Source organism: Macrosteles quadrilineatus, unplaced genomic scaffold (genome assembly GCF_028750875.1).
Source record: "Macrosteles quadrilineatus isolate MER2022 unplaced genomic scaffold, UCM_ALF_1.0 Scaffold_7__1_contigs__length_78375512, whole genome shotgun sequence".
NCBI classification, from domain to species: domain Eukaryota; kingdom Metazoa; phylum Arthropoda; class Insecta; order Hemiptera; family Cicadellidae; genus Macrosteles; species Macrosteles quadrilineatus.
This window is the reverse complement of record NW_026542600.1, coordinates 75,556,673-75,569,047: the sequence shown is the minus strand read 5'-3', so window position 1 is coordinate 75,569,047 and position 12,375 is coordinate 75,556,673. Positions and strand designations below refer to the sequence as shown.

The 12,375-nt window shown below is 39.3% G+C and overlaps 1 protein-coding gene across 3 annotated transcripts in view; it reads left to right on the top strand.

Moving 5' to 3' along the window:
• Positions 1-12,375, top strand: part of LOC128998152 (CTD small phosphatase-like protein 2) — a 35,706-nt gene that overhangs the window by 17,923 nt on the left and 5,408 nt on the right. For all 3 annotated transcript variants that reach the window (XM_054424161.1, XM_054424159.1, XM_054424160.1), the window contains 6 exons: positions 578-731; positions 1,153-1,271; positions 1,656-1,820; positions 2,428-2,657; positions 8,371-8,497; positions 11,150-11,245. In XM_054424161.1, coding sequence (XP_054280136.1) covers positions 578-731; positions 1,153-1,271; positions 1,656-1,820; positions 2,428-2,657; positions 8,371-8,497; positions 11,150-11,245 — 891 coding nt within the window. The remainder of the gene's footprint in view (positions 1-577; positions 732-1,152; positions 1,272-1,655; positions 1,821-2,427; positions 2,658-8,370; positions 8,498-11,149; positions 11,246-12,375) is intronic.

Genomic DNA, 12,375 nt, shown 5'->3' with positions numbered 1-12,375 from the left:
TAGTCGACCAGTTGGTGTGAACAGAGTTGAACAGTAGCATGAGCATCGATTTACAAATTCGTTTCCCAGCTGACGTGAGCTAGGCGATGACCGGTAGGGCTGACTTCCAAGAAACATCGCTAACCTATAAGCCACACACCCTATCGGTAATCAGCCAATGAGAAGGGCTAATGAAGAAGATGGAGGGGTGAGGAGTCTTGGAGCTGGAGGACCTGAAGGAAAAAATCGAGGAGATCACCACGGGCCACGGGACGAAGAAGATCGAGAGTTTCGGAGTGCGTGTATCGGTGCGTGTGCTTCTGGGACAATAAACAGTATTGTAGAAAATGTTAACTTTTCAATAAGATTTACTGCAGCCATTAAACATAGCATTTTGTAATGGGCATTGTTACTTAATAGTTTTTTAAAATACAGTAATCATACATTCAAGATAATCATGCAATTCTAACACTCCCCCTTGCATTCAAATGTCTTAAAATCAATTATTACGTGTTGAATATGCTCTCATTGTGTTATAATATTACTTCATAAACCCTATTCATTTTTTCTCCTTGCGTAATTTTATGGTTTGTTTTAGGAAAATGAAGAGACAAAAGAGAATTGGCAAGGCTGTTTGCACAATAGCAATTCTGGAAACTTGTATGCAGCAAGCAACAACAACAACCAGAACTTGTCCTTGAGTCTGGTGCCAGAATTAGCCCACCTTTTGCATCTGAAAAGAGATGAAGATGGTAATTTATGTTTTATTTTCAACTACCTAAACTGCCTTTCAAGTAGAGTAATCTTAATATTACAACTTTAAAAGACTCATTTTTATCTTATGTCATGTATGGTCAGTGGAAAATATGTTTTAACCAGACCAATCTTAATTGTAAGCAAATGGTTCTAAACTTAATTTATGTTCAGTTCTTAATTATATTTATTACATGTTTTAAAACAACAAAATCTGAAAGAATCCAAATTTGCTATTAGCCTAACTCAAAACTAATATCTTTCATATATTGTAGTAGAAATAAATTTTACAAACTTTTAAAATGAAAGAGATTATAGGAGGAAAGTTTTTTAACCAGGAATATCTTCCTTTGGGCTCTATGTTTAATGAAACATTTACTCGCTATAAAAAAATAACTTAAAATCTTTCATGATTTACAGTTGAGCTCGAAAGCCTAGATTGTGCTTACGAAGACTCTGATATGAAACTGAAGCCCACCAATGAAGAAGACTGCTATGTTTTCTATCCAGAAGATGAAGAAAATAACTCATCTAATCAGGTAAAGTAGACAGTAATTAGCTGATAGTTGCAATGTGTGCTGTCAGATTTTTAACTAATAAAACAGAAATTGAGTGTAGGATAACCTAAGCTTTTGTGTTTTATCAATTGTTCTTAGGTTATAGGCTGAATGAATAAATTGCATCCCAACCAAGAGAGGCTTTGTGTAGATAGTTTTAGATTTTTAGATGACATTAATTAAAATAATATATAAATCGGCTGTTGATATCTTTGAACCAAAATAGTATTACAATTCCAACTGAAAACTTACAAAAAAAATAACAGGTTATCTGAAAAGACATCAACATTTTAGTTAGTTGGGGCTTTACTATAACTCAATATTGGGTTTTAAACTTGTCTCCCATGATGATTACTTTTGCCGCAGACTAGCATGGTGTCCCAGTGCTCTACTGATGATGAGTGGGAAACATTTGATCCGTACCTGTTTATCAAGCACCTACCTCCCCTCACCTCAGAGATGAGAGCTAGATGTCCAGCTCTTCCACTCAAAACCCGCAGCAGCCCTGAGTTCTCTCTTGTATTGGACTTGGTAAGTGCCCATAATAGACTAAGGCTATCTGCTGTCATTTTTTAATTACCTAAGTAATTAGGTTTTCAAAATACCCTGGATTTTGATATTGGATCACGTTATTTAGAGATTTTTTCTTAAAGAATTAAGCTTGTAAATTCAACAAACAAGTCTATTAACAAATATTTAAGCCTAATAAAGATATTTCCAAAAATAATACAAATTTGTGCAAAGTATAAACATTATGCAATGTATGTATCAGATTTGTAACTTTTTTATCACTATGTTAATGCATTTAAATCAGTTGAAACAAGAAAAATATTTTATTTTAGATTTTAAGCTACGCTTTTTGCTTACCTAGATACCAAAGGTGCTAAACACAGTACGTTGCCCCCATGTTATCATTCTACTTTTATAAAACCTGGTAAACTTCATTGTTCTATTGTAGGCCTTAGAAATTCAACAGTTTGGTTCAATGTATAGTATCTGAGTGTAAATTTGGCCAACTATTTCATATTGTTGAAAGGCACATCAAGAATATGACTCCACCCTGTGTCAAAAGATAGTCAAAAGTAAAGATTCAAAACATCACAATATCACATTGGTTTATTACTTTAATATTTTTCAGGATGAAACATTGGTCCATTGCAGTCTCCAAGAGCTTCAAGATGCCTCTTTTTCATTCCCAGTTTTGTTCCAAGAGTGCAGCTACACTGTCTTCGTCCGGACACGACCTTTCTTCCGAGAGTTTCTTGAAAGAGTTTCAGCCCTGTTTGAGGTCATCTTGTTCACAGCTTCAAAACGAGTTTATGCCGATAAACTTCTGAATCTCTTGGATCCATCTCGTAGATGGATAAAGTAAGTATAATTATCAAAATACCACTTGATCGTTTTATTAGTGGTTTTTTGTAAAGTGCCCTTGGCCAAGGTATGTTTATCTATGGAGGAGTAGGCTTGTGACCTTTATAGAGGATGAGATCGCTCTTTGTTTCAAATCCAACAACCATTGTACTGTCCGTTATGGTAAAATGAGATTTTTGCACCATAATGTTTATCAGTCATGTGTGTATACTAATGAACTGGGAACATTAGGAACCTGGATACCTACTTAAAGCATGGCTATTCTAAATTATGAATTAAATAAATGCAATGTTGTTAAATATTAAGTTAATTTCACTCAAACTGTGACTATACCAAGAATATATCCACAGTAAAATCATATACAGGGTTAGTAAAAAGTGTGGAGACCCCCTGTTATTTTTTTAACGGCCCATACTAGAAAAACTAAACTCGGCACACCATTATGGCATGTTATGAAGTACTTTTTGGGCATAACCGCCACTTGGTGTTCATCCCCAAAATGGGAGATTTTGGGGGAAACTTAAAAAGTTCAAATACAAAGACCCATCGAGTGACCCCTCATTTTGAAGGTCCTGGTAAAAGAAGACCAACAACGCAAACTAGAGGTCTTTATCTCAATCCAGTAAAAAATGGCAGCCAATTGAAATTCTCAGAAGTTAAATTTAACTTACAGCTTTCCAAGTCTGAAGACCCCCTGTAAATTTTGTAGCGGCTCACACTAGGAAAACTAAACTCTACACACCTTTTTGGCATGTTATGAAGTACTTTTTACGCCTAATAGCCACTTGCTTACCAAACCCAAAATGGGGGATTTGGGGGAAACTCAAAAGTTTTAAATAATAAGCCCCATCAAGTGACCCCTCATTTTGAAGGTCCTGGTAAAAGAAAACTAACAACGCAAACTAGAGGTTTCTATCTCAATCCAGTAAAAAATGGAAGCTGATTGATATCTGTAGAAATCGGTAATAACTTGCAATTTTATATTAAATTGACTGCCATATTTTACTGTGTTAAGATATAGACCTATAGTTTGCGTTGTTTTCTTTTATTAAGACCTTCAAAATGAGGGGTCTCGATGGGGCTTATCATTTAAACTTTTAGAGTTTCCCCCAAAATCCCCCATTTTGGGATTGGGAACTTATGAGAATTTCAATTGGCTGCCATTTTTTACTGAACTAAGATAGAGACCTTTAATTTGCGTTGCTGGTTTTCTTTTACCAGGACCTTTAAAATGAGGGGTCTTTCGATGGGTCTTTGTATTTGAAATTTTTGAGTTTCCCCCAAAATCCCCCATTTTGGGGATGAACGACAAGTGGCGGTTATGCCCAAAAAGTACTTCATAACATGCCATAATGGTGTGCCGAGTTTAGTTTTTCTAATATGGGCCGTTAAAAAATAACAGGGGGTCTCCACACTTTTTACTAACCCTGTATTTCCTCAGTACTCGGCTCATGAGCTCACCTATAAGGCCTGTCCTAGCTGAGCGGTAAAAATTCGGTCGGCGTTGCGTGCGTACGAATCGACCGGCTGCAAAATTTTCAAACGCACGTTAACATATGAGAGTGTCCTAGCTGACCGAACGATGCGATGGTTGGTGGTGCATCAACGCAGCTACCTGCGGCGAAACACAAACTGGTTTGTCTTTGGTCGTCAGTGCGAATTTGGTTGACAGTGCGGCAATTACGAGATAGAGTAATCAACAGAGAGGCCTCATAAGATTTTTAGTCTTTAACGAGAAATCTCTTTTCAATTCACTGACTACATGATCAAAGGTTACAATTTACATCCTTGTATAGTTTGTGAATAATTCAGAATTAGTTTACACGAGGAATAATGGAATTCACCAAACTGATGCCTTTCCTTAAAAATTGCATTAGTAGGTGCTCTAGTTGCCAGAGAATTCTCAAGTTTTCCTCTTCAGGTAAGTATACCGGTATGTCAGTCACGAACTATCAAGCAAAATAAGCTTACGCCTTTTCCCCTGGGATAGCATGACCACACACTTCCACTCACTGTTGAATTGTTTTAAAAGCTACTGAGACAGGGCCCTAGTCCCTGCCGCACCACACCCCCGCGACGACCAACGCAAGTTCCGTGTGGACACACTTTCGGTCGGTCGGCGTTGCGAGCGATGCCGCACGCACCGCCGAACGAATTTTTGCCACTCAGCTAGGACGCCGCCTAACGAGCCAATACTTATAAATAAAACACTATGCCATTCGACTTTTTACTAAACATACACATACAACTTGCTCACTAAACTGATTACCATTTTTCTTTATATTGTTCCCTTCCTACAGATCTAAACAGTTGTGATAAAAATTTGTTTCTAAGTTTTGTGACAGTTAAATTAACTATGATTGCTTTCATAGCAGTGAAAGCCAGTTGAGCAAAGCGCTCACATTTCATGGTGTTTAGATAAAGCAATCAATTAAAACAATGTTTATAGATATAATACAACTTTTACATCAATTTAATCTATAAGTTTGTCTCAGAACTATCAACATCTAGGCTTATAACAAGTTTCATAAGTAAAGATGTGAACATTACGTACATATCCTTTGTACAGTTCTTTTTATATATTTGCTTGCTAATATCATCTGGTGAACTCACTGTTCTGGTTGAACCCGACCAATCGACACTTTCTCAATCTTGACCAGATTTGGCAATTCGGGCAGAAATAATCCTGTGTGGATCCATATGATCAACAGATGTTATTTTTTTTGTAACTTTGAGAGAACAGCACAAATAGTTTTTACCATGCCTTAAGATCTGTTTTCTTAAATTTTGTACATTTAACACATGAAAAGCTTTGTTTTCAATATAGTGTTCTACATTCAAATAACTCAAAACATTACAAAAAGTAGTTGGTGCGTTTGGGGCATTTATTGCTCGTTTTAATTTTCTACAAATATCAGGCAGTTTTTTAGATGCATTCTGAAATTGTCCTAAATATGACACTCTTATGCGAATTAGGTCTTTTCTCGTAAAACTAAAACATAAACAACTATTTTAGGTTTACTTACTTGGGCAATTATATACCCCAAGTCGTTTCCATCACGATGCTATCATCAAATACCCCCGCCGCAGCCAGTGGCGTAACAGTATTTCCCCGGGCCCCCCCGCAAATATGTCTGTGGGCCCCCTACTACCCCTCCCATTCCCCACCACAGCACTATATACCACAACCATCACCACACCACAACTATCACATGACGTAGGTGACGGCAGGCATACGGCCTACACGATCAGACTGGCAGAGGATGGTCTCTAGCAATATCAAGTATTTACCTATTCTTCAACCACACGACCAGAGTCGTCCTTGAAACATATTTTATATTTTGTCACTGTCACAGTGATAATAAACTTGGGAGTTATGTCCGTGATTAATATATATGGGCTACTCCATTACTCCACCATTCACATTCATTACTAAACTCAACCAAGCTTCCAACTAATTTGAGTCGGGACTCGGGACCACGAAAGTTTGCAGTTGAGGGAGTAGCATATTTACCATTTGACTTCAAATGAGCCAATGAGGGCAGTGCGGTGTTGCCAAATCGAATAATACCAGCTGTTTAAAAAATGTTGTTTAGTATTTTTATTAGTGTCGTCAAAGGGCGATATGGCAACGTCGCACTAGTCTTGTGATTGGCTGCCGCCAACTGCTAACTTTCGTGGTCCCAACTGTAAATGTTAGTGCTTCACTAAATTAGCCCAATTTAATGACATGCCACCTGATTGAGAAACTCTCGCGACATGCACTACTGACGAGTCACTCGCAATCCGCATAGAATGGATCTCCAAAATCAGGTGATCTACGGTCAGCTGAGTACACGTGAGCGGTTAGTGGTGGAGGGGGGGAGGGCCGAGGGGCTGGCTCCGAGTGTGTGTCGCCACGGCGCGGCGGCAGGCCGGCAGGCAGGCCCGGCACACAGCTCCTAGCGCTAGCATGAAGCTACACAACCACACTGACAATACACATCGTCGGGTGATCGTAGTGAGCGTTGGCGTTTCGTTAACAATATTGTTAATTAAAAGATAAAACTTTAGTAGATTTGGCAGAATAAAAGTATCTACCAATTTTAAATTTACGCTTTTTTGAATTTTCTCCGCAACCATTAGGCATACAACAATGCTTCAATATACTAAATTATTTCTTTTTTTAAGCTCTACAAAATGGTTGGGAAAGAAATTCCAAAATTTTATGTTTTAGGGTGAAAAATGGGAAAAACTTATTTTTACCCCAAAAAACCCCCCATAAACACCTGTTTCCATAGTACGATCAAGCTGCTTCGCGAACTCGTTCGAACAAACGTAGGTTTACATGTTTGTATCAAATTTCACCAAAATCGGATGATTTTTGCTCGAGTTATAACGGGCACATATATAAATATATGAATTTGAACGGATCGTGTTTTTGGCCTCTATGGACCTCAAAACCAAAAAGTAAATCGGTCCCGGGTCCAGGTCTTACCATGAGTACTACGGTAATAGCTTATTCCCTATATGGGAAATTCACTAAAAGATTTCAAATGTTGCAATAGGTTGGGAAGTCTAGGACTTGTTGTTTAAACTCAGTGGGGAATAGTGTGTTTTGTTGATAGTAGCCAATTTACATAAATATCAATCTAACAATATGTAGAAAAAGTAGGATAGCAGCTAGCTTACCTTGAAAGTGTAGGTAGGCCACAGAACATGTAGAAAATACACTGTGCACACAATATTTCGTCCCCTGAGGGTTTTTGTCAAGTGTAGAGAAAGAGTTTACAAATTAAGTTTAAATTTTAATTGGTGATTTAAAATTTGGCCACCAAGCTTAAGATAATGTTTTTTATTTATTTTTTATTTTATTTTTAAACACCAACCTAAACCATTGTTTACGTGTGTATTGAGGTTGTCAAGGTTAAATAGTTGCGTATCGTGAGGTTTTATATTAAGTCGATATTGGCACACTCAAATGTTTCCACATGAAACAAGCATTGAATTGGTGTTTGTTTGTTGTTTTGTTGAATATCCAAATAGCTTTGCTGTGCTCCACTCAATAAGGTCTCACTTTGAATCTGTACAAGTTTTTTGTTCCATAAAATTCATAAGATTTTAAAATCATGTCAAACATATCCTTTTATAATTAATTTAAAATGTGTAATAAGCTAAATTCGTAAATTATCACTAGGCAAAGCCGTTAAATATTTACAGATAAACCCTAAACATTTTTTAACCCTAAATGTTCGTTTCTGTGTACGTGTGCGTGTTAAATGTATTTATTTATTATGAATTGACGACCTTCGAATGAAGCAAGAAGACATCTGTACTGGCCTGACGATGACTCCTTTGTGAGTAAAAACCGGTTGCAATTTAGCAACACATTGATCACATAAATGCAGATATTTACACCATTATTGTATTTAAATGTGATCAGGAGGCTAAAATTCAATATAATGAAGATATTGGTTGTTTGTGAGCATTGTGTCTGTGTCAATGGTAACTAAATCAAGGATATATCAATCCTGGGTTGAGTGTTATCAAGGAAAACCGTTAATTACAGACACAGTAATATTATTGTGCATTGTTACAGATATCGGCTGTTTCGTGAACATTGTGTCTGTGTCAATGGTAACTAAATCAAGGATATATCAATCCTGGGTTGAGTGTTACCAAGGAAATCCGTTAATTACAGACACAGTAATATTATTGTGCATTGTTACAGATATCGGCTGTTTCGTGAACATTGTGTCTGTGTCAATGGGAACTACATCAAGGATTTATCCATCCTGGGTCGAGACCTCTCAAAGACAATCATTGTGGATAATTCTCCACAAGCTTTTGGATATCAGGTGAGCTCCAATCAATACATTCCTATAAATAGTTGTAAAGGTTTCTAACCTTTTCTGGAAATAAGTTTTGACCTGATATTCTAGCACAATAAATGCTCATTTATTATATTATCATGCATTTCGGTTGTTTAATAAATATCTCTCTGATTGTTGGATCAATCAACTATTGAATCAGTCCTTGCAATTAGTGATGTGACGAGTCGGGTACTTTCCTGACTCGAGTGACTCGACTCGCCAACTGCCGTGAACTCGAGTTACGAGTCGAGTCAGACTCAACTCGAGACGTTCCGAGTTCGTGTGAGTTCGGCATTCTCCGTACGAGTTCGTTAGTTTTGCGAGTCGGCCGACTCGGTACCGGCCAATAGCGTGTCAGCTTTACGAGTCGACTCGAGACGTTCCGAGTTCGTGTGAGTTCGGCATTCTCCGTACGAGTTCATTAGTTTTGCGAGTCGGCCGACTCGGTACCGGCCAATAGCGTGTCAGCTTTACGAGTCGACTCGACTCGACTCGAGACGTTCCGAGTTCGTGTGAGTTCGGCATTCTCCGTACGAGCATGCCGTGTACCGCAGGGGGCTCACGCTTGCGTGGGTTCGTGGCCTGGGCGACCACGCGGACCCTAGCTCTCCCAGAGGGGAGGTAACTGCCCGGTGTCAGACCCGGCACTTCAGGTAGACCACAGTTATGGACGACTGGTAAGCGCCAGCCCCTTAGGGGGAGCCTCCAGTGACATTCCCTCCATTCAGGGTGGGGGGGTGTTTAGCTCTCAGTGACGCCGTTAATTCCGCCTCTCCTCAACTACCTGTAACTGTGGTTGTGACTGAGTCCTACCTGTTGTGTTCGACTGACATTTTGTGAGGCATATCCTCGACTTTGGAAGTAGCCTCGTCCTGGGAGGTGAAATACCTAGCCCCCAGAGGGGAGGTAAATGCTCCGTGTTGGTATCGGCATTTCAAGTTGGCCACAGACATGGTCGACTGGGCATCGGGTCCCAGTGACATTCCTTTATCCAGGATGGAGGGGTGTTTAGCTCTAGGAGAGATGGAAGTACATCATAATCTCTAACCTACCTGTGTCTGTGGTACTTTGGGCTTCGGCCTGCTTGTGGTGTGCGACCAGCATTCAGTGGGCAAATCCTCGACTTTGGAAGTAACCTTTCCTGGAGGTGAAAACGGGCAAGTACCCGCAGCTCACGGGGACACTCAAGGGCAACGTAACTTTCCGCAGTGTGAGGGCAACGGTTTGTAGGTACTTATGCAAACCTATCCCTGTCTCTGAGCACGGACGGTATGGTTATCTTGAGTGTGGGGGGTTCTTCCCGGAACCTCAATTGAGTCAAGGGTGTCGCCACCTCTGGTGGATAGGTTCATCCGGGTGGGTCCCACTTCTATACCTGCCTCCTTTTGGGAAACCCTGATGGCCTGGCAGTGATGTTGGGTCTGACGGGCAAACGAAGTAGATCGGGTGCTGGGTCCGAGCCCGCCAGGGGTATCTGGGGATCTATCGCTCTGGATATCTCTGGTTCCCAGCAATGGGTCAGGCCTCGATCGGGCAGCGGTGTAAATGGGAGGTTGGGGTTCCCCCCGTCAGCGTGCTGATGGTCCCCTTCCTCCTGGCTATTGATGGCGGGTTCTGCCTGTCAGGGATGAGATAGGTCCCGAGTGTTGCTTGCACTAAATGCGTCGGGGCGCTCTACTATGGACCTCTAGGTTCCGACCTAGTGGAACCCAGGTGGAGTGACGCTTAAACAAGCAGCCGGAATCCCTGGTTAGGATTGAGGGGCAACCCTCTTTCCGAAGGGTCTGCTTCGGCAGCCGGCGAGCCTGATGACCTTAAGTCATCCGCCCATGATGTGCTAAAGGTTGATGCGTAAGCTTCGGCCTACATCATGGGGCCCGGGTATGTCCTGTAGGATAGGTACCGGGTAAGCAGTCAGGGGGCTTCGGCTCTCATGACAACAAATAATAATAATAATAATAATAATAATAATAATAATTCTCCGTACGAGTTCGTTAGTTTTGCGAGTCGGTTGACTCGGTACCGGCCAATAGCGTTGAATCTATGCGAGTTGACTCGTAAAGCTGTGACGCTATTGGCCGAAAGCGAGTGCGAGTAAACTCGAGTCAACTCGTTACGTCCCGAGTTCGTTAAGGTTCGGCTTTCTCCGTATGAGTTCGGTTTCTTGACTCGGCTTTTGCGAGTCGGACTCGTAACGTTACGAGTTCGTGTGGCTTCGGCAATCTCCGTACGAGTTCGTAAAAGAACTCGAGTTGGAATTGAGTTGACTCGACTCGGGTCTTGACTCGAGTCAACTCGACTCGCCAACTCAACTCGTCACATCACTACTTGCAATCTTAAAATTAGGGTAGTTAGGCCTTGAAACCTTGTTAAGATAAATTTCTAAAGATTTATGTACTTGCTTCGTTAAGGTTGATCTCTACGTACAAGAGGTCTTTGAGATACAGGGCTAAAGTACCACTGTGGCATTATTATCATTAGTAGCCCTATTGCTTGCCAATTCATTACTGTTTGGTTGCTGGATGAAAACTCCTGTCCCTATTTAGATTTCTATTTTAGTTTTGAGTGAAAATCAGGAAACTCGTTAAAAAACACTTTTTCATAGTAAATTATTGTAACAACTCTTATTTTTTCTAGTTGGAAAACGGCATACCAATTGTGAGTTGGTTTGTGGACCAGAGTGATTCAGAACTCATGAAACTGTTGCCTTTTTTAGAGGATCTGGTTTATTTGGTAAGTGTTCCAACAACTAGTTTAGACTTTTAAGTATTTTTTTCCTACCACTGCATGGAAATGATCACATTTCCATACCTGTAAACAGTACATAAAATAGCTCATTTCCGCTTTATTCATCCTTGCTTGTGTTTGCAAGTGGGAATATTCCTGCTCGCTAAATCAGCTGATTTCACTGTTGACGTTTCTATAAAACACTAACATCCGATAAGTAAATAACATAACCTAAAATTAGGGATGGACGAGATTGGATTTTTAGTTCGAGACGAGACGAGACAAGATTTTTTATTTCTCATAAAATTTCGAGACGAGATCGAGACGGGATTTCCCTTCTCATACACAACGGGAAATGCACTTTCGGAATTTTCACCTGATTTTGTAACATTGTTTAATGACTGTTTAAATACAAAAATAATGATAATAGGCAAGAATATTTACAATCTTTTATTAAAAAAACATCAGCATAACATTTTTTTATTAATCACGCCTAACTTATTAAAAATGCCTACGATTAGGAAACATAGTGATATCATTTAGGATAGAGTTCAACGTATCCTAAAATAAAATAAATCATAAAATAAAATATTAATTTTTATAAAATAGTAACTTGTTTTGACTTTTTTTATAGTAATAAAACATTCCTCACACTGCTAACACTTAACAAAACTTCTCAAATGTTATTAAAATAATTAAAGTAAATAACAAAACTTCTCAAATGCTATTAAAATAATTAAAGTAATATTTACATTTGAAGAATTAATTAAATAAGAACGCCTTCGCAAAGGAAACGCAACTACAACACGCTCCTGTATTGCGGGTACTGCATTGACTTTCTGCAGGAGTTTTTTTTTAATTTTTTTTTTTAAATTCTCGTCTCGATAAAAATCTCGGCCAAAAAGAAATCTCGTCTCGTGTAACGAGATTTAAAATTTCCCGAAATTTCGAGATTTGACCATCCCTACCTAAAATACCAAATATAATATAAATGACACTATATACAACTAAATAGTTAATCTGTGTGTTATTATAAGTTAATTATAGTGGTAGGAAAAATATTGTATATATTACGAGCACAAACAGTCATTGTCCCTCTCGAATGTATGGCCACATACAGCTTAAGCTTCGCGTGG